The sequence below is a fragment of the Coregonus clupeaformis genome, unplaced genomic scaffold, assembly GCF_020615455.1.
Source record: "Coregonus clupeaformis isolate EN_2021a unplaced genomic scaffold, ASM2061545v1 scaf0379, whole genome shotgun sequence".
NCBI classification, from domain to species: Eukaryota; Metazoa; Chordata; class Actinopteri; order Salmoniformes; family Salmonidae; genus Coregonus; species Coregonus clupeaformis.
In genome coordinates this window covers 144,059-166,707 of record NW_025533834.1, presented here as the reverse complement: position 1 = coordinate 166,707, position 22,649 = coordinate 144,059, and the positions used below count along the sequence as shown (strand labels likewise).

General features: G+C 49.3%; 1 protein-coding gene across 1 annotated transcript in view; it reads right to left on the bottom strand.

Annotated features, from left to right (window-relative positions):
• Nucleotides 1-22,649, bottom strand: part of LOC121572436 (AT-rich interactive domain-containing protein 5B) — a 144,316-nt gene that overhangs the window by 72,275 nt on the left and 49,392 nt on the right. Inside the window, 1 exon segment of the mRNA XM_041884537.2 lies at nt 9,728-9,958. Coding sequence (XP_041740471.2) covers nt 9,728-9,958 — 231 coding nt within the window.

Here is a 22,649-nt window from a genome sequence, read left to right as displayed (position 1 = left end):
AATATAGTAGTCATATCTAGGAAAACCAAAGTTCCAAAGGCTGGGCCTAATATAGTGTATAAGAGGTCATACAATACGTTTTGTAGTGATTCCTATGTTGTTGTAAATAATATTTACTGGTCCGTGGTGTGTAATGAGGAGCAAACAGACACTGCACTTGACACATTTATGAAATAGCTTATTCCAGTTACTAATAAGCACACACCCATTAAGAAAATGACTGTCCAAACGATTAAATCCCCATGGGTTGATGAGGAATTAAAAAATTGTATGGTTGAGAGAGATGAGGCAAAAGAGATGGAAAATAGGTCTGGCTGCACAACCGATTGGCAAACTTACTGTAAATTGAGAAATCATGTGACTAAACTGAATAGAAAGAAGAAACTACACTATGAAACAAAGATAAATGACATAAAGAATGATAGTAAAAAGCTTTGGAGCACCTTCAATGACATTTTGGGCAAAAAGGCAAACTCAGCTCCATCATTCATTGAATCAGATGGCTCATTCATCACAAAACCCACTGATATTGCCAACTACTTTAATGATTTTTTCATTGGCAAGATTAGCAAACTTAGGTATGACATGCCAGCAACAAACGCTGACACAGTTAGATTAGGAACTCATGCTGCCAAACATGCCCTCGTAAAACTGACTATCCTACCGATCCTTGACTTTGGCGATGTAATTTACAAAATAGCCTCCAACACTCTACTCAGCAAATTGGATGTAGTCTATCACAGTGCCATCCGTTTTGTCTCCAAAGCCCCATACACTACCCACCACTGTGACCTGTACGCTCTTGTTGGCTGGTCCTCACTACATGTTCGTCGTCAAACCCACTGGCTCCAGGCCATCTATAAATCACTGCTAGGCAAATCCCCGCCTTATCTTAGCTCATTGGTCACCATAGCAGCACCCACCCGTAGTCTGCGCTCCAGCAGGTATATCTCACTGGTCATTCCCAAAGCCAACACCTCCTTTGGCCGCCATTCCTTCCAGTTCTCTGCTGCCAATGACTGGAATGAATTGCAAAAATCTCTGAAGCTGGAGACTCTTATCTCCCTCAATAACTTTAAGCATCAGTTGTCAGAGCACCTTACCGATCACTGCACCTGTACACAGCCCATCTGAAATTAGCCCCACCCAACTACCTCATCCCTATATTGTTATTTATTTTGCTCTTTTGCACCCCAGTATCTCTATTTGCACATAATCTCTTGCACATCTAGCATTCCAGTGTTAATACTATTGTAATTATTCTGCACTATAGCCTATTTATTGCCTTACCTCCATAACTTGCTACATTTGCACACACTGTATATATATTTTCTGTTGTATTTCTGACTTTATGTTTTTTACCCCATATGTAACTCTGTGTTGTTTTTATTGCACTACTTTGCTTTATCTTGGCCAGGTCGCAGTTGTAAATGAGAACCTGTTCTCAACTGGCTTACCTGGTTAAATAAAGGTGAAATAAAAAAATAAATAAAGGAGCACTCTGTCTTTAGTTAGATTAGGAGCACTCTGTCTTTAGTTAGATTAGGAGCACTCTGTGTATAGTTAGATTAGGAGCACTCTGTCCTTAATTAGATTAGGAGCACTCTGTGTCTAGTTAGATTAGGAGCACTCTGTCTTTAGTTAGATTAGGAGCACTCTGTATTTAGTTAGATTAGGATCACTCTGTGTTTAGTTATATTAGGAGCACTCTGTGTTTAGTTAGATTAGGAGCACTCTGTCTTTAAATAGATTAGGAGCACTCTACATTTAGTTAGCTTATGAGCACTGTGCGTTTAGTTATATTAGGAGCACTCTGTCGTTAATTAGATTAGGAGCAGTCCATGTCTAGTTAGATTAGGAGCACTCTACATTTAGTTAGCTTATGAGCACTGTGTATTTAGTTAGATTAGGAGCACTCTGTATTTAGTTAGATTAGGAGCACTCTGTCTTTAGTTAGATTAGGAGCACTGTCTTTAGTTAGATTAGGAGCACTCTGTCTTTAGTTAGATTGGGAGCACTCTGTGTTTAGTTAGATTGGGAGCACTCTTTCTTTAGTTAGATTAGAAGCACTGTGTGTTTAGTTAGATCAGGAGCACTCTGTCTTTAGTTAGATTAGGAGCACTGTGTATTTAGTTAGATCAGGAGCACTGTATATTTAGTTAGATCAGGAGCACTCTGTGTTTAGTTAGATTAGGAGCACTCTGTATTTAGTTAGATCAGTAGCACTGTGTGTTTAGTTAGATCGGGAGCACTCTGTGTCTAGTTAGATCGGGAGCACTCTGTATTTAGTTAGATTGGGAGCACTCTGTATTTAGTTAGATTGGGAGCACTCTGAATTTAGTTAGATCAGGAGCACTCTGTATTTAGTTAGATTGGGAGCACTGTGTCTTTAGTTAGATTAGGAGCACTGTGTGTTTAGTTAGATCAGGAGCACTCTGTGTTTAGTTAGATTAGGAGCACTGTATATTTAGTTAGATCAGGAGCACTCTGTGTTTAGTTAGATTAGGAGCACTCTGTATTTAGTTAGATTAGGAGCACTCTGTATTTAGTTAGATCAGTAGCACTGTGTGTTTAGTTAGATCGGGAGCACTCTGTGTCTAGTTAGATCGGGAGCACTCTGTATTTAGTTAGATTGGGAGCACTCTGTATTTAGTTAGATTGGGAGCACTCTGTATTTAGTTAGATCAGGAGCACTCTGTATTTAGTTAGATTGCGAGCACCCTGTGTCTAGTTAGATTAGGAGCACTCTGTGTTTAGTTAGATTAGGAGCACTCTGTGTCTAGTTAGATTGGGAGCACCCTGTGTTTAGTCAGATTAGGAGCACTCTGTGTTTAGTTAGTTTGGGAGCACTCTGTGTTTAGTTATATCAGGAGCACTGTGTGTTTAGTTAGATTAGGAGCACTCTGTGTTTAGTTAGATCAGGAGCACTCTGTGTTTAGTTAGTTTGGGAGCACTCTGTGTTTAGTTAGATCAGGAGCACTCTGTGTTTAGTTATATCAGGAGCACTGTGTGTTTAGTTAGATCAGGAGCACTCTGTGTTTAGTTAGTTTGGGAGCACTCTGTGTTTAGTTATATCAGGAGCACTCTGTGTTTAGTTAGATTGGGAGCACCCTGTGTTTAGTTATATCAGGAGCACTCTGTGTTTAGTTAGTTTGGGAGCACTGTGTGTTTAGTTATATCAGGAGCACTCTGTGTTTAGTTAGATTAGGAGCACTGTGTGTTTAGTTATATCAGGAGCACTCTGTGTTTAGTTATATCAGGAGCACTCTGTGTTTAGTTATATCAGGAGCACTCTGTGTTTAGTTAGATCGGGAGCACTCTGTGTCTAGTTAGATTAGGAGCACTCTGTGTTTAGTTAGTTTGGGAGCACTCTGTGTTTAGTTATATCAGGAGCACTGTGTGTTTAGTTAGATTAGGAGCACTCTGTGTTTAGTTAGATCAGGAGCACTCTGTGTTTAGTTAGTTTGGGAGCACTCTGTGTTTAGTTAGATCAGGAGCACTCTGTGTTTAGTTATATCAGGAGCACTGTGTGTTTAGTTAGATTAGGAGCACTCTGTGTTTAGTTAGATCAAGAGCACTCTGTGTTTAGTTAGTTTGGGAGCACTCTGTGTTTAGTTATATCAGGAGCACTCTGTGTTTAGTTAGATTGGGAGCACCCTGTGTTTAGTTATATCAGGAGCACTCTGTGTTTAGTTAGTCTGGGAGCACTGTGTGTTTAGTTATATCAGGAGCACTCTGTGTTTAGTTATATCAGGAGCACTCTGTGTTTAGTTATATTAGGAGCACTCTGTGTTTAGTTATATCAGGAGCACTCTGTGTTTAGTTCTATCAGGAGCACTCTGTGTTTAGTTATATCAGGAGCACTCTGTGTTTAGTTATATCAGGAGCACTATGTGTTTAGTTATATCAGGAGCACTCTGTGTTTAGTTATATCAGGAGCACTCTGTGTTTAGTTAGATCAGGAGCACTCTGTGTTTAGTTATATCAGGAGCACTCTGTGTTTAGTTATATCAGGAGCACTCTGTGTTTAGTTATATCAGGAGCACTCTGTGTTTAGTTATATCAGGAGCACTCTGTGTTTAGTTATATCAGGAGCACTCCAGGAATGACTGAGAAGCAGTCAGAACAGTGTGAGAGGCAGAGCCACCGTATTATTTTCTCTTTATTCTGCTTCTTCATACTAACTCATGTTGTTACTCTGTTGCCAAAGGGCTTTACAATTATGTCATACGTCCCAAATGGCACCCTATTTTCTATATACTGCACTACTTTTGACCAAGGCCCATGGGGTAGTGCACTAAATAGGGAATAGGATGCCATTGAGGACACAGGGCTGGAAGTTAATGGCTACTCTAAATGCAGCAGATTTCCCACCAACTAACCATCATTCTGAACATGTCTTCGATGTGTTCTAGAATGAAATGTGTTCTTTAGAATAACTCCATTGTGTGGTGAAGTTCTGTAACATGAACAATGACTTCATACTGCTGAGATCTGTCCTTAATAAACACCATTCAGCAGTGGATTAAACACAGTGTACGTCCCATTTGGATTCTGTTACCCCTAGCCAAACACTGTTTAAACCACTCAGGAGGGCAATCAGTGTCACGGTTCAGACAGACGACAAGAGGACCACAATTGCGTCACACCAGAAAGTTTATTTAAACTTAAAGGGAAAGGGATGTAGGGAGTGAGTGAAGGCTCCAGGGGTTATCCCGTCCGATGTGCTGGGTCTGTGCCTCCCCCAGTGGCAGCGATCGTCCCGATGACGCCGGTGGTTGGTGGTCCAGAAGTCCGGGATTGAAGAGTAGTCAGGAGTCGTAATGGCAGAAGCAGGTCTGGATCTCCTAAGGCAGAAGAGTATCCAACAAACAGGCAGGTCCGGGGGTCACAAAACCAGGGTGAGCCAGAAGCGCGAGCAAACAGGTTCGGGTGTGAGCTTTGCAGACGATCTGACACCGGAGAGCTGAAAGACAGGGCCTAAAATACTGGGAGAGGTTAGTGGGTAATGCAGCGCAGCTGGCAGAGTAATTAGAGCCGAGCAGAGCAGGGACAGGTGGAGCTAGTTAGGCTGAGTAGAGAGAGGGAGGTGAGCAGAGTGGAAGATAGTGGAAACCAATTAAGGTGGTAACCCGGTGGAGTGAGAGGGCTCATGACAGAACCCCCCAAGGGACGGCCCCAGAAGTCCCAAAGAGCAACACCACGCCGGGCGGGAGGAGGCCGGAGGAGGGCTAGAACTCCTCCCGAACGGTCAGTGAACGTCCTCATCCTCGGAGGAAGCCGGAGGGCCGTGGTCGGGAGATGGGACAGGTCCGAGACAGGATCAGGCACAGGACAGGAAGCCGAGCCGGGCCGGACGGTTAGGGGATCCCTCTGGGGCGGCCCCTACGGATTGCAGGTTGATCAGGATGCCGTTGGTGGAAAGCGGTGATGAGAGTCCTATCCACAATCCGACTAGCTGGCACCCAGGTCCTTTCCTCAGGTCCATAGCCCCTCCCAGTCAATGAGGTACTGGAGACCCCTACCCCTCCGTCTGGACCCGAAGCAGGCGGCGGACGGTGTAAACCAGACCACCATCGACGAGCCGTGGAGGAGGAGGACAAGGCGCAGCAGGGACCAGCGGACTCCTGGGCACAGGCAGGGGCTGCAGCAATCCGGCTGGGGGGCTGGCAGAACGACTTGTGTTGGTTGCAGATGGGGCAGGCTTGGACGAATTCCCGTACATCCTTCCTCAGAGGGGCCACCAGAACCTCTGGGCGAGCAGGTTGTAAGTGCGGGTGGAGCCAGGGTGACAAGCTAGGCGGGAGTCATGTCCCCACTGAACGACCTGGGACCTCAGGTCTTCGGGGACAAAAAGGCGGTCAGCTGGGCAAGTGCTGGGACCTGGCTGGTTACGGAGAGCCTCCAGCACCTGTTCCTCAACAGCCCAGGTCAGAGCTGCAACGATGCAGGGACTTGGCAGAATCGACACAGGGTCCTTGGAGGGTCAGGAGCGGAGTTAGTAGGTACTGGCCGAGGGTAGTGCGGCGGCAAGCAGGCAGGTTCGGTGGCAGTCCTCTCCCCACTCCTGATCACCCCGGTCACCCAGTCGAGCTGAGGGTTGTGCCGGGCGGAGCCATGGGTAACCCAGGATGAGGGGTTGGCCTGGAGAGGGGAGCAGGTGAAACTGGATAGTTTCTTGATGGTTTCCGGACAGACCCACGAGACCGGGGCCGTGACATGAGTGACCGATCCGGAGTAAGTGTCCGTCCAGTGCCCGGGCAGGAATAGGAGGTGTCAAACGGAGGTTCTCCAGTCCCAGTTGGCGTGCCAGCTTGATGTCCATTATGTTGGCTTCGGCGCCAGAATCCACCAAGAGCAGCCAGGGTGTGAGTTGGAGTCAGGGAGGCGGAGGTGAACTTGCAGCAGGGGTTTGCGGTCGGAGGACTGGATGGTCATTGAACTCAACCGGACTCCCCCTATGCCCGGTGAGCTTCGGCCCTTTAAAGGGCAGGTTACCACACGATGTCCATCACCTCTACAATAGAGGCAGAGGTTTGAGGTGAAGCGTCGCTGGCGCTCTGCAGGAGTGAGAGGGCTCGCCCAATCTCCATAGGCTCAGACTGATCAAGCTGACCTGGTGAGTGGCAGTAGATGACAGGAGCCCAGTCGGATCTCTCCGAATGCCGGTAGTGGTGGACCTTGGCGCCCCCCTCCACGCGACGGTCTGTATCCTACTGTCGATCCTGACAGTCAGTGCGATGGCTTCATCAAGAGTGGAAGGCAGTTCATGGGAGACCAACTGCTCCTGACATAGTCAGCCAAACTATGGAAGAACGCGTCCACCAACGATGGTGTGTTCAAGAACTTCGTCTAGCCAGGGTTCGGAAGTCGATGGAATGGTCTGCGACTGTACGTCTGCCTTGTCGAATACTGAACAGTTCACGAGACGCCGCTGCGGTTGGGAATCCAGGTCAAACACCTTCAGCATCTCCTCAGCAAACAGGTCGAAGGTTGCACATGCGGGGGTTTGACGTTCGAACTCTGCTGTTCCCCAGAGTCGAGCTCGGCCCGTCAGGTGAGTGATGGCATACCCAACTTTAGCCCCCTCCGTGGCGAAGGTCCTTGGCTGCAAGGAGAACTGAAGTCGGCAGCTAGTCAGGAATGGCCGGACCTGGGTTGAATCGCCGTTGAACCGCTCGGGGTTTCCAATCTTGGGTTCCGGAGCAGCGGCGGCAATGACCGGGCAGGTAACTCGGGGGCAGGGCTGGTGGGCAGACTGGCTGGGGTCAGGTTGGTGAGGAGTTGAATGATCATGGCGAGTTGTTGTTGCTGCTGCTGGGACTGCTGCTGGTGCTGCTGGAACTGCTGATGCTGTTGGTGGCCGACCTGAAGCAGAGAGGAGATGGCGCCGCTCATGCGGCCTAGCTCTCTCTCAGTGTGTTCCAGGCGTAGCATGGCGGTGGGTTGCTCAGGCTCTTCGGTTTCCATGTCGGGGGAAGTGTGCGCTGAGTCCATGATGGTCAGATCGTACTGTCACGGTTCAGACAGACGACAAGAGGACCACAATTGCGTCACACCAGAAAGTTTATTTAAACTTAAAGGGAAAGGGATGTGGGGAGTGAGTGAAGGCTCAGGGGTTGTCCCGTCCGATGTGCTGGGTCTGTGCCTCCCCCCAGTGGCAGCGATGCGTCCGATGACGCCGGTGGTTGGTGGTCCAGAAGTCCGGGATTGAAGAGTAGTCAGGAGTCGTAATGGCAGAAGCAGGTCTGGATCTCCTAAGGCAGAAGAGTATCCAATAAACAGGCAGGTCCGGGGTCACAAAACCAGGGTGAGCCAGAAGCGCGAGCAAACAGGTTCCGGGTGTGAGCTTTGCAGACGATCTGACACCGGAGAGCTGAAAGACAGGGCCTAAAATACTGGGAGAGGTTAGTGGGTAATGCAGCGCAGCTGGCAGAGTAATTAGAGCCGAGCAGAGCAGGGACAGGTGGAGCTAGTTAGGCTGAGTAGAGAGAGGGAGGTGAGCAGAGTGGAAGATAGTGGAAACCAATTAAGGTGGTAACCCGGTGGAGTGAGAGGGCTCATGACAATCAGGGCAGTTAACATGCCGACGCCTGTCAGTCCTGCTCACATCTCCCTTTAACATGACAACAAAGTCATAGAGAACACATTCCAAACAGAACATTAACACGGTCCAGAAATGTTCCTGTCTTCATGTACACCATCTGAAATCCATTTCCATTGTGAGCGCTGTAACGGCCGTTTCCTTATTTTCCTTGTCTGATTGTGATCCCAGTCTGAGGACCAGCTATACTGCTGTAACGTAAAACCGTTAGTCCCCTGGACTGAACCAGAGGATGATCTGGTAATATCCCAATATCACACTAAACCTTTAGTCCCTGTACTGAACCAGAGGATGATCTGGTAATATCCCAATATCACACTAAACCTTTAGTCCCCTGTACTGAACCAGAGGATGATCTGGTAATATCCCAATATCACACTAAACCTTTAGTCCCCTGTACTGAACCAGAGGATGATCTGGTAATATCCCAACATCACACTAAACCTTTAGTCCCCTGTACTGAACCAGAGGATGATCTGGTAATATCCCAACATCACATAAACCTTTAGTCCCTGTACTGAACCAGAGGATGATCTGGTAATATCCCAATATCACACTAAACCTTTAGTCCCCTGTACTGAACCAGAGGATGATCTGGTAATATCCCAATATCACACTAAACCTTTAGTCCCCTGTACTGAACCAGAGGGATGATCTGGTAATATCCCAATATCACACTAAACCTTTAGTCCCCTGTACTGAACCAGAGGATGATCTGGTAATATCCCAACATCACACTAAACCTTTAGTCCCCTGGACTGAACCAGAGGATGATCTGGTAATATCCCAATATCACACTAAACCTTTAGTCCCCTGTACTGAACCAGAGGATGATCTGGTAATATCCCAATATCACACTAAACCTTTAGTCCCCTGTACCGAACCAGAGGATGATCTGGTAATATTCCAATATCACACTAATGACATGCTCATTTTTTTATAATTTTTTTAGTCATTTAGCAGACGCTCTTATCCAGAGCGACTTACAGGAGCAATTAGGGTTAAGTGCCTTGCTCAAGGGCACATCGACAGATGTATCACCTAGTCGGCTTGGGGATTAGAACCAGCGACCTTTCGTTTACTGGCACAACGCTCTTAACCACTAAGCTACCTGCCGCCAATATCACCATACAATACAAACAACACACGCACAACTAACATGGTGAGGATCATCCTTCACCGTTGGAGAAACAACAGACGTTTACAGATGGTTACAGTAACCGTGCCGACGGCAGTTTGAATTCTCTAGTTCTGGAGGTTAAAGGTCATTAGCTGTATGATGTCATTATAGAATGTTGAGGCAGGAGGACCTGAAGGAGACCAGGCAGGCTGTGCTAATCAGCCCTCGAGGGGAGCTGCTTCCCAAATGGCACCGTATCCTCCTCCCCATCATCTGTACCATCAGTATCAGCAACATACAGTAGCATTAGGCTCAGCGCCATGGAAACATCAGCCCATGTTAACGTTGGTGGGTTGCCTACTCAAACCAGGAAGTGACAAGCAGGGTCAGAGGTGTGGAGAACAGTGTCACCGCTTGACAGGACAGAGCATCTCAGTACAACAGGGTGGTATTTCTGTACAGGGGTATTTCAGCTCAGTGGTAGTAATATTTCAGCCACTCACCGAACTCGTCACAGACACTGTCGTTGTCGATGAGGGTGGGGTGTTCAAAGGTGTCCCTGCAGTACAGGATGTGGGTGTGGTCTGTGAGTGAGGTCACGCCCCCCAGGGCCAGAACCACCTGTGAGGTGAGGAGGGAGGAGGGTCTCTCTCTCAGCCGGGCCAATAGGGAACGGTAGCGACAATACTGGGGGTAAGACAGCACCGACACACGCTTCTGGTCCCCGTCATCACCTAGAGGGACAGAGGAGAGACAGACAGACAGACAGGGATTAACAACATGGATAAAGACAGACAGAAACCCAGTACAGAGTATATGTAGCAACAATACTGGGGGAAAGACAGCACCGACACACGCTTCTGGTCCCCGTCATCACTAGTCCTAGAGGGACAGAGGAGAGACATGTTATTTATCAGAGAGAGAGAGAAGTCCTTTAAGAACATGAAGACAGACAGAAACATGCTTCAGAAAGGAAACACCATGTATTGGTTTTACCATTTCTTAGAAAATATCACCAATACATTAGGTCTTGGTGATAGGCTCCGCTCCTTCAGGGTAGCTCGCTGCCAGAGCACAGCGTCAATATATCACTACAGGCAGTGAGCACGGTATTCTGTACCAATCCCACTACAGGCAGCGAGCACGGTATTCTGTACCAATCCCACTACAGGCAGCGAGCACGGTATTCTGTACCAATCCCACTACAGGAAGGAGAACAGAACTAACAGGTGGAGGTGGGGAGCAAGAAAGAACATCCTAGCAGTAGCAGGAAGAGACAGCAGAGGATGTGTGAATCAGAATATCCTAGCAGTAGCAGGAAGAGACAGCAGAGGATGTGTGAATCAGAACATCCTAGCAGTAGCAGGAAGAGACAGCAGAGGATGTGTGAATCAGAACATCCTAGCAGTAGCAGGAAGAGACAGCAGAGGATGTGTGAATCAGAACATCCTAGCAGTAGCAGGAAGAGACAGCAGAGGATGTGTGAATCAGAACATCCTAGCAGTAGCAGGAAGAGACAGCAGAGGATGTGTGAATCAGAACATCCTAGCAGTAGCAGGAAGCGACAGCAGAGGATGTGTGAATCAGAACATCCTAGCAGTAGAAGGAAGAGACAGCAGAGGATGTGTGAATCAGAACATCCTAGCAGTAGCAGGAAGAGACAGCAGAGGATGTGTGAATCAGAACATCCTAGCAGTAGCAGGAAGAGACAGCAGAGGATGTGTGAATCAGAACATCCTAGCAGTAGCAGGAAGAGACAGCAGAGGATGTGTGAATCAGAACATCCTAGCAGTAGAAGGAAGAGACGGCAGAGGATGTGTGAATCAGAACATCCTAGCAGTAGCAGGAAGAGACGGCAGAGGATGTGTGAATCAGAACATCCTAGCAGTAGCAGGAAGAGACGGCAGAGGATGTGTGAATCAGAACATCCTAGCAGTAGCAGAAAGAGACGGCAGAGGATGTGTGAATCAGAACATCCTAGCAGTAGCAGGAAGAGACAGCAGAGGATGTGTGAATCAGAACATCCTAGCAGTAGCAGGAAGCGACAGCAGAGGATGTGTGAATCAGAACATCCTAGCAGTAGCAGGAAGAGACAGCAGAGGATGTGTGAATCAGAACATCCTAGCAGTAGCAGGAAGAGACAGCAGAGGATGTGTGAATCAGAACATCCTAGCAGTAGCAGGAAGAGACAGCAGAGGATGTGTGAATCAGAACATCCTAGCAGTAGCAGGAAGAGACAGCAGAGGATGTGTGAATCAGAACATCCTAGCAGTAGCAGGAAGAGACAGCAGAGGATGTGTGAATCAGAACATCCTAGCAGTAGCAGGAAGAGACAGCAGAGGATGTGTGAATCAGAACATCCTAGCAGTAGCAGGAAGAGACAGCAGAGGATGGGTGAATCAGAACATCCTAGCAGTAGCAGGAAGAGACAGCAGAGGATGTGTGAATCAGAACATCCTAGCAGTAGCAGGAAGAGACAGCAGAGGATGGGTGAATCAGAACATCCTAGCAGTAGCAGGAAGAGACAGCAGAGGATGTGTGAATCAGAACATCCTAGCAGTAGCAGGAAGAGACAGCAGAGGATGTGTGAATCAGAACATCCTAGCAGTAGCAGGAAGAGACAGCAGAGGATGTGTGAATCAGAACATCCTAGCAGTAGCAGGAAGCGACAGCAGAGGATGTGTGAGCAGAACCGGTCAGCTTGACTAGACCGCCATATTAAGGTAGGAAGTATTGTTAACATCTGATTGGTGCAATCTCAGCTGACACAGACACTGGGGTTTCCCTTCTGAACCAGCTTCACTGTTTTATATACGGCTCTTCAGTCACTCCTGCTTTGATGAACCTGCACCACAATACAGACACCGTTTGAATGGGTTTATCCCTCCGTACTGCCGGACGACATTCCCACTGTTCCCCTCAGGCCGTGAAGCAGAGGCTGGAGCCTAGCTGAAACACTCCCACTGTTCCCCTCAGGCCGTGAAGCAGAGGCTGGAGCCTAGCTGAAACACTCCCACTGTTCCCCTCAGGCCGTGAAGCAGAGGCTGGAGCCTAGCTGAAACACTCCCACTGTTCCCCTCAGGCCGTGAAGCAGAGGCTGGAGCCTAGCTGAAACACTCCCACTGTTCCCCTCAGGCCGTGAAGCAGAGGCTGGAGCCTAGCTGAAACACTCACACTGTTCCCCTCAGGCCGTGAAGCAGAGGCTGGAGCCTAGCTGAAACACTCCACTGTTCCCCTCAGGCCGTGAAGCAGAGGCTGGAGCCTAAGCTGAAACACTCACACTGTTCCCCTCAGGCCGTGAAGCAGAGGCTGGAGCCTAGCTGAAACACTCCCACTGTTCCCCTCAGGCCGTGAAGCAGAGGCTGGAGCCTAGCTGAAACACTCACACTGTTCCCCTCAGGCCGTGAAGCAGAGGCTGGAGCCTAGCTGAAACACTCCCACTGTTCCCCTCAGGCCGTGAAGCAGAGGCTGGAGCCTAGCTGAAAGACTCTGCAATGCCAATACAATGATCATGTATCTCTGTGTTACAGTCCAGATCTGTGGGATATGAGGTTTATATGAGGTTTTACTACAGAACCAAACTGCTGTTTTAACATGACACCTGTCAGTCAGGATGGCTCATATAAACTGATATAAAGTGTTGTGATATAAAGTGTTGTGATATAACTCCTCTCCTCTCCTCTCCTCTCCTCTCCTCTCCTCTCCTCTCCTCTCCTCTCCTCTCCTCTCCTCTCCTCTCCTCTCCTCTCCTCTCCTCTCCTCTCCTCTCCTCTCCCTGTCAACCAGCCAGCCAGTCAGCCAGTCAGTCAGTCAGTCATCCAGCCAGGCAGCCAGTCAGTCAGGGAAACATAATCAGTATTTACCACTGTTCAGAACCTCCTGGCTGGTGATTATGATAATAGTCACACAATGAGCAGCACTTCCCTGTTCTGATGTTGATTTCTACCAAGTCCTTCCTCTATGATGCACCACATGTCTTCTAGAGACTGAGGGTATAACCATCCTGAGTTATGGAAGGCTGCTAATTATATGGTTCACTTCATGACTGCTGTAGGCTGGATACTGGAGACTGCACATTGATATGATACTGGTTATAACCTTGTATATAGTGTATCCCTGTACATTGATATGATACTGGTAATAACCTTGTATATAGTGTATCCCTGCACATTGATATGATACTGGTAATAACCTTGTATATAGTGTATCCCTGCACATTGATATGATACTGGTAATAACCTTGTATATAGTGTATCCCTGCACATTGATATGATACTGGTAATAACCTTGTATATAGTGTATCCCTGCACATTGATATGATACTGGGAGGGGAGGCAGGTAGCTTAGTGGTTAAGAGCGTTGTGCCAGTAACCGAAAGGTCGCTGGTTCTAATCCCCGAGCCGACTAGGTGAAAAGTCTGTCGATGTGCCCTTGAGCAAGGCACTTAACCCTAATTGCTCCTGTAAGTCGCTCTGTAAAAGAGCGTCCGCTAAATGACTTAAATGTAATACTGGTAATAACCTTGTATATAGCGTACATTCTCTGGTGTTTTATTTCTCGTGTTTTAAAATTTGACCTAGTATTGATTTCGTGCTTTTTAAGATCTATTCAGGATCTTCTAGATGTTGATCACTGCGTTGTTGAGGAAGAGCTTGAAGCATTTAGCTGTTACTGTTTGATTGATTGATAATTACACTGAGCTCTGAAGAGCTATTGGGAGCTGGAGAATGTATTTATTTGCACCAAAGAAAACAAGTGATAGACAACCATACAGATAAAGGTGAGGTTGGAAACCCAAGTGCTTATATAAATACCACACCACAAATAAACTAAATACAATAAGTAAAAAAAAAAAACAGATAACAAAACCTACTAATTATAAATGTATAAATGAATTCATCAGTAATCAGGAAATAAATAAATATGTGTTTTGTTTAAATGTGTGTGTGCATGTGAGTGTGTGAGAGTTAGTCTACATGGAGGAGATTACTGAGTAGTTTGGTTCATCAGGCTGACCCCCAGTCTCCATGGAGGAGATTACTGAGTAGTTTGGTTCATCAGGCTGACCCCCAGTCTTCATGGAGGAGATTACTGTAACGATCCCGGCAGTCTGAGTCGGGTCCTGTCTGGTGACCAGTGTTTTGGGTTCGTAGTCTCCTGTTTCCCGAGGGTTCGGGAACGCTCCGGGGAGCTCTCTGGTTTTCCGCACCTGCATCCCGTCAGCAATCTGCACACCTGGCCCTCATCATCACCCTTTTTAGGTTCTGGCCAAACCTCCAGTTCCTGCCGGATCGTTAGCCATGAACAGTAGGTGTTCTGTGTATCAGTTTAGAGTTTCTTGCGTGAGTTTTGTTGTTTTGTACTTTGTTGAGTTTTTGTGTCCTTACCTCCGTTTTTGTTCCACCTGCAGTCACACGTCCGGAACCTTCACCCCACCTCTGCCTGATGGTCGGCGGCTGCCCGAGCCATCACTGGACCTTGTGCTGCACCCCCCAACTACTCATCCACGCCGCCCGCTCTGTCCCTGGATTATTCTGCACCTTTGGTTGTATCTAAATAAACCCTCACCTTCGTTCAACTCTCCCTTGTCCTGGTCTGCTTCTGGGTTCTGGCTGAGGGAACTGTGACAGAACGATCCGGCCAAATATGAACCCAGCGGACCTGGACTCTGTTCGCCATGCCATTACCCAGCAGGAGAAGATGTTGGGCCAGCATAGCATGGTACTACAGGAGATCGCGTTGTCAGTTCGGAACCTTTCTACCGGCCTGACGGAGGTCCAGAACCAACGCCAGTGTCCGGTGGAGGACCCACTACCGGTTTCACCCATCTCGCCTGCCGCTTCTGAAGTTGTGTCCCTCCGTGAGCCCAAGGTTCCGACCCGGATAAGTATGAGGGGGAGCTGGGAAGATGCCGTTCCTTCCTTATGCAGTGTGGATTAGTGTTCGATCTACAGCCCTACTCTTATGCCACTGACAAGGCTAGGATAGCCTTTTTGATTGAGTTGCTGCGTGGTCGAGCGCTGGAGTGGGCTTCAGCCGTTTGGGAAACGACAGGATCCCTGCATGGCTTCATACCAGGGGTTCACGGCCGAGATGAGGAAGCTCTTCGACCATTCCGTCCGAGGGAGGGACGCAGCTAGGCGTCTGTTTTCTCTTCACCAAGGAACTCGCAGCGTGGCCGACTTCGTGATCGAGTTCAAGACGTTGGCTGTGGAGAGTGGATGGAACGAGGAGTCTTTGCAAGCGGCCTTTTACCAGGGCCTGTCGGAGCAGCTCAAGGATGAGTTGATCTCCTATCCGAGCCTAGTGACCTGGACAGCTTGGTAGCCTTGTCTATTCGGGTGGATAATCGAGTCCGAGAGCGAAGGAGGGAGAAGCAATGGGGTCCGTCCAATCGATCAGCTTCTCAGTTCCCAGTCGGGTCGGGTGGTGGACCAGAACACGTCGATCATTCTCCACCACTAAGGATTAGTGGAGAGGACCTCTCTCCCGATTCTGAACCCATGCAAGTGGGGCGCGCTCGGGTTAACCAAGGAGGAGCGCCAACATAGACGTAAGACCAACTGCTGCCTCTACTGTGGTCGCTCGGGACAGTACATCTCCACTTGTTCCCGGCGGTCGTCAAACTGCCCGGCTCGCTAAAGTTGGGAGGACTTTTTAGCGAGCCAGTTTCAACCTCTCAGTACCTCTGTCAGACCCCGCTTCCCGGGCTACCCTTGTGAACAGGAATCAGAGCTTAGCGCTTAACGCTTTTATCGATTCAGGTGCCGATGGAAGCTTTCTTGATGCCGAGTTGGTGGAACAGCTGGGGCTTTCCAAGGAGCAATTGCCGGAAGCCATTGGAAGCGACCACTCTGAACGGCAGTAGTCTGGCACGTATCACGATGAGGACTGAACCGGTTAAGATGCGGTTGTCGGGGGAATCATTCTGAGATGATTTCATTTTTCATTCTGCCGTCTTCCCATGTTCCTCTGGTCCTTGGATACCCCTGGCTGAAGGAACACAATCCCACGTTCGATTGGGTGACGGGCAAGGTAACGAGTTGGAGCCTTGATTGTCATGCTAACTGTCTCAAGACTGCCTGCCCCCATTCGGTTCCCAGTCAGGTGATTGAGGCTAAACCCCCAGATTTGTCCCTGGTTCCCGAGACATATCACGATTTGGGGGAGGTTTTCAGTAAGCAGAAGGCTCTGTCACTTCCTCCCCACCGACCATATGATTGTGCCATCAACCTGGTTCCTGGAGCTGTCTACCCCAAGGGAAGGTTATACAGTATCTCCCGACCTGAACGTGAGGCGTTGGAGACCTACATCAAGGAGTCCCTAGCTGCTGGTCTCGTTCGTCCCTCGTCATCACCCCTGGGGGCAGGATTCTTCTTTGTGGGAAAGAAGGATGGCTCTCTTCGACCGTGTATTGATTATCGGGGGTTGAATGACATCACGGTCAAGAACAAGTATCCCCTGCCCTTGATGAGTTCTGCCTTCGACTCCTTACAGGGTGCTACGGTGTTCACCAAGCTAGACCTACGCAATGCGTATCACCTGGTCCGGATCAGAGAGGGGACGAGTGGTTGACGGGTTTCAATACACCGATGGGTCACTTGAGTATCAGGTGATGCCGTTTGGACTGACCAATGCTCCAGCGGTATTCCAGAGTATGGTGAACGACGTCCTGAGAGATATGATCGGTCTCTTCGTGTTTGTTTACCTGGATGACATTCTGATCTTTCTCGAAGGAACCTTCCGACCACGTCCAGCATGTCCGGCAGGTTCTGCAGCGATTGTTGGAGAATCGCCTGTTCGTGAAGGCCGAGAGGTGCGAGTTTCACGCCCACACTACATCCTTTCTCGGGTACATCATCTCCAGGGGTGAGATTAGGATGGATCAGGAGAAGGTTAGAGCGGTTCTGGAATGGGCCCAGCCCGGTACGAGATTGCAACTCCAGAGATTTTGGGGTTTGGAATTTCTACCGCAGATTCATCCGGGATTACAGCCGTGTGGCCGCTCCATTAACTGCCTTGACTTCCAGTATCAGGACCTTCAAGTGGAATCCGGAGGCGGATCGAGCGTTTCTGGATTTGAAGAGGCGATTCACCAACGCACCGATTCTCTCTCAACCGGACACGGCCCGTCAGTTACGTCGTTGAAGTGGACGCGTCTGATGTGGGAGTTGGCGCCATCCTGTCGCAGACGATGCTCCACGGACAGTAAACTCCATCCCTGCGCCTACTACTCTCGTCGCCTTTCGCCTGCAGAGAGGAATTACGATGTGGGTAACCGGGAGCTTCTCGCGGTGAAACTTGCCTTGGAGGAGTGGCGCCACTGGTTGGAGGGGCGGAGCAACCGTTTATTGTCTGGACTGACCACAAGAATCTTGCTTACGTGCAATCGGCTAACGTCTCAACTCCCGTCAGGCCAGGTGGGCGTTGTTTTTCGAGCGATTCAAGTTTGCCCTGACGTTCGACCTGGATCTAAGAACGGCAAGGCGGACGCCTTGTCCCGGATGTTCTCCAAGACGGAGGAGAGTGGGTCCAAGACCGAGACTATTCTCCCCGGAACTGCGTCGTGGGAGCAGTGATGTGAAGATTGAGGAGGAGGTGCTGGCGGCCCTTCGGACTCAGCCCGGTCCCGGTAACGGTCCACCCGGTCGGTTGTTTGTGCCTGAGTCGGTTCGTCCTGCTGTCCTCAAATGGTCCCACGCCAGCAAGATGGCTTGTCACCCTGGCGTGGCTCGGACAATGGCGTTTCTTCGCAGACGTTTTTGGTGGCCTGCCATGGCCGAGGATACTCGGGGTTTTGTTGCTGCCTGTCCAGTGTGTGCGCAGAATAAGAGTACCAATCGGCCCAGCTCTGGACTACTTCACCCCCTTCCTATTCCCGGCGTCCATGGTCGCATCTGGCCCTGGACTTCGTCACGGGGTTGCCCGCTTCTGAGGGGAACACGGTCGTTCTGACTATCGTGGACAGATTCAGCAAGTTCGCCCACTTTGTGCCTATTGCCAAGCTTCCCTCTGCCTCGGAGACGTCCGAGATCCTGGTTAGGGAGGTTTTCAGGGTCCACGGGTTGCCCAGTGATATCGTTTCCGACCGTGGCCCTCAGTTTACCTCTGCTGTCTGGAAGTCCTTCTGTTTGGCCATTGGAGCTACAGTCAGTCTCACATCTGGTTTTCACCCCCAATCCAATGGTCAGGCGGAGAGAGCCAACCAGAAGATGGAATCCACGCTACGCTGTCTGGTCTCTTCCAACCCCACCTCCTGGGCCTCTCAGTTGCCTTGGGTTGAGTATGCCCACAATACTCTCCCTACATCTGCCACTGGGATGTCTCCCTTCCAGTGCCTGTATGGCTACCAACCTCCCTGTTCCCTTCTCAGGAGAGGGAGCTATCAGTGCCTTCTGTTCAGGCTCATATTCGTCGTTGCCACCGGACCTGGCATCGGGCCAGAAAGGCACTCCTTAGAGGTTCGGATCGGTATCAGCTCCAGGCGAATCGTCGCCGGATCCCCGCTCCCACCTATACCATCGGAGATAGGGGTTTGGTTGGCCACACGGGATCTTCCGTTACGGACTGAGTCTAGGAAGTTGTTACCGGGTTCATTGGTCCGTTTGTGGTGGAGAAGGTGATCAATCCGGTGGCAGTTCGACTCAAACTACCGAGGACGCTCAGAGTCCATCCCACCTTTCATGTCTCCTGCCTCAAGCCTGTCTTCCTCAGTCCTCTGTTGCCTCCTCCGCCTCCTCCTCCGGATGATCGGAGGTGGTCCTGCCTACACGGTGCGTCGCATCATGGATTCCAGACGGCGGGGCCGGGGTTTCCAGTATCTCGTGGACTGGGAGGGTATGGTCCTGAAGAGAGGAGTTGGATTCCGCGGCGACAGGTCCTAGATGCTGACCTCATCAGGGATTTCTACCGCCTCCATCCTGGCGCTCCGGGAGGTCCGCCCGGGGGCGTTCGTCGGAGGGGGGGTACTGTAACGATCCCGGCAGTCTGAGTCGGGTCCTGTCTGGTGACCAGTGTTTTGGGTTCGTAGTCTCCTGTTTCCCGAGGGTTCGGGAACGCTCCCGGGAAGCTCTCTGGTTTTCCGCACCTGCATCCCGTCAGCAATCTGCACACCTGGCCCTCATCATCACCCTTTTTAGGTTCTGGCCAAACCTCCAGTTCCTGCCGGATCGTTAGCCATGAACAGTAGGTGTTCTGTGTATCAGTTTAGAGTTTCTTGCGTGAGTTTTGTTGTTTTGTACTTTGTTGAGTTTTTGTGTCCTTACCTCCGTTTTTGTTCCACCTGCAGTCACACGTCCGGAACCTTCACCCCACCTCTGCCTGATGGTCGGCGGCTGCCGAGCCATCACTGGACCTTGTGCTGCACCCCCAACTACTCATCCACGCCGCCCGCTCTGTCCCTGGATTATTCTGCACCTTTGGTTGTATCTAAATAAACCCTCACCTTCGTTCAACTCTCCTTGTCCTGGTCTGCTTCTGGGTTCTGGCTGAGGGAACTGTGACAATTACTGAGTAGTTTGGTTCATCAGGCTGACCCCCCAGTCTTCATGGAGGAGATTACTGAGTAGTTTGGTTCATCAGGCTGACCCCCAGTCTATATGGAGGAGATTACTGAGTAGTTTGGTTCATCAGGCTGACCCCCAGTCTCCATGGAGGAGATTACTGAGTAGTTTGGTTCATCAGGCTGACCCCCAGTCTTCATGGAGGAGATTACTGAGTCGTTTGGTTCATCAGGCTGACCCCCAGTCTTCATGGATGAGATTACTGAGTACTGTAGTTTGGTTCATCAGGCTGACCCCCTGTCTTCATGGAGGAGATTACTGAGTAGTTTGGTTCATCAGGCTGACCCCCTGTCTTCATGGAGGAGATTACTGAGTAGTTTGGTTCATCAGGCTGACCCCCAGTCTTCATGGAGGAGATTACTGAGTAGTTTGGTTCATCAGGCTGACCCCCTGTCTTCATGGAGGAGATTACTGAGTAGTTTGGTTCATCAGGCTGACCCCCAGTCTCCATGGAGGAGATTACTGAGTAGTTTGGTTCATCAGGCTGACCCCCTGTCTCCATGGATGAGATTACTGAGTAGTTTGGTTCATCAGGCTGACCCCCAGTCTTCATGGAGGAGATTACTGAGTAGTATGGTTCATCAGGCTGACCCCCCAGTCTTCATGGAGGAGATTACTGAGTAGTTTGGTTCATCAGGCTGACCCCCAGTCTTCATGGAGGAGATTACTGAGTAGTTTGGTTCATCAGGCTGACCCCCAGTCTCCATGGAGGAGATTACTGAGTAGTTTGGTTCATCAGGCTGACCCCCCAGTCTTCATGGAGGAGATTACTGAGTAGTTTGGTTCATCAGGCTGACCCCCAGTCTTCATGGAGGAGATTACTGAGTAGTTTGGTTCATCAGGCCGACCTCCAGTCTTCATGGAGGAGATTACTGAGTAGTTTGGTTCATCAGGCCGACCTCCAGTCTTCCTTGAAGTTATTGAGGGATGATGTTGTGAAGATAACAATTCCAGAATATGGAGACCACAGTCCAACTCCACATGCTACCTCGTTATTCTGTTAAAAAATCAAACGTTTTCTAAACAAAGGACTATTTAATTGGCATGGGCACTACTGCCATAAGAACTGCAGAATCACATGATGCAGTTTCCCTTTAATAGCTGAGACAAGCAGCCTTTGTCAAGCCGGGAAAAACTGGGAGGCACTGATTAGTTCCAAAAATCAGCCATGGAATCAGTCTGACTAAGCTTGCATGTTTTATCAGATTGAACGGACTGGAGTTGTTAACTCTGTCAACTCCTCTCTCTCCTGGTGTTCATTCATTCCAAATGGCACCCTAGACCCTACACCCTATACCCTATACCCTATACCCTATACCCTATACCCTATACCCTATACCCTACACCCTATACCCTACACCCTATACCCTATACCCTATACCCTATACCCTACACCCTATACCCTATACCCTACACCCTATACCCTATACCCTATACCCTATACCCTATACCCTACACCCTACACCCTGCACCCTACACCATATACCCTATACCCTATACCCTATACCCTATACCCTATACCCTGCACCCTATACCCTATACCCTATACCCTATACCCTACACCCTACACCCTATACCCTATACCCTATACCCTATACCCTATACCCTACACCCTACACCCTATACCCTATACCCTATACCCTATACCCTGCACCCTACACCCTATACCCTATACCCTATACCCTATACCCTACACCCTATACCCTATACCCTATACCCTACACCCTATACCCTGCACCCTACACCATATACCCTATACCCTATACCCTATACCCTATACCCTATACCCCACATAGTGCACTCTCTCTCCTGGTGTTCATTCATTCCAAATGGCACCCTATACCCTACATAGTGCACTCTCTCTCCTGGTGTTCGTTCATTCCAAATGGCACCCTATACCCTACATAGTGCACTCTCTCTCCTGGTGTTCATTCATTCCAAATGGCACCCTAGACCCTACATAGTGCACTCCCTCTCCTGGTGTTCATTCATTCCAAATGGCACCCTATACCCTACATAGTGCACTCTCTCTCCTGGTGTTCATTCATTCCAAATGGCACCCTAGACCCTACATAGTGCACTCTCTCTCCTGGTGTTCATTCATTCCAAATGGCATCCTAGACCCTACATAGTGCACTCTGTCTCCTGGTGTTCATTCATTCCAAATGGCACCCTAGACCCTACATAGTGCACTACAGCCTGAAACAGAAACAGGACTCTCTCAGCTCTGTGGGAAGATAGAACACTACTCAACTCATAACAGTGTTGTCTCTAATGTATGCTGAGCCAGACAGAGCTGAGACAGAGACAGAGCTGAGACAGAGCTGAGACAGAGACAGAGCTGAGACAGAGACAGAGACAGAGACAGAGCTGAGACAGAGACAGAGCTGAGACAGAGAAAAAGGTAAGACAGAGCTGAGACAGAGACAGAGAGAGAGAGAGAGAGAGAGAGAGAGAGAGAGAGAGAGACAGAGACAGAGAGAGAGAGAGAGAGAGTAAAGACAGAGACAGAGCTGAGAAAGACAAAGCTGAGACAGAGCTGAGACAGAGCTGAGAGAGAAACAGAGAGAGAGACAGGGCTAAGACAGAGAAAGAGACAGAGAGAGAGACAGAGACAGAGCTGAGAGAGAGCTGAGAGAGAGACAGAGAGAGAGACAGAGACAGAGACAGAGCTGAGACAGAGACAGAGCTGAGACAGAGACAGAGCTGAGAGAGAGACAGAGCTGAGAGAGAGACAGAGCTGAGACAGAGACAGAGCTGAGACAGAGACAGAGCTGAGACAGAGCTGAGAGAGAGACAGAGACAGAGCTGAGACAGAGACAGAGCTGAGACAGAGACAGAGCTGAGAGAGAGACAGAGCTGA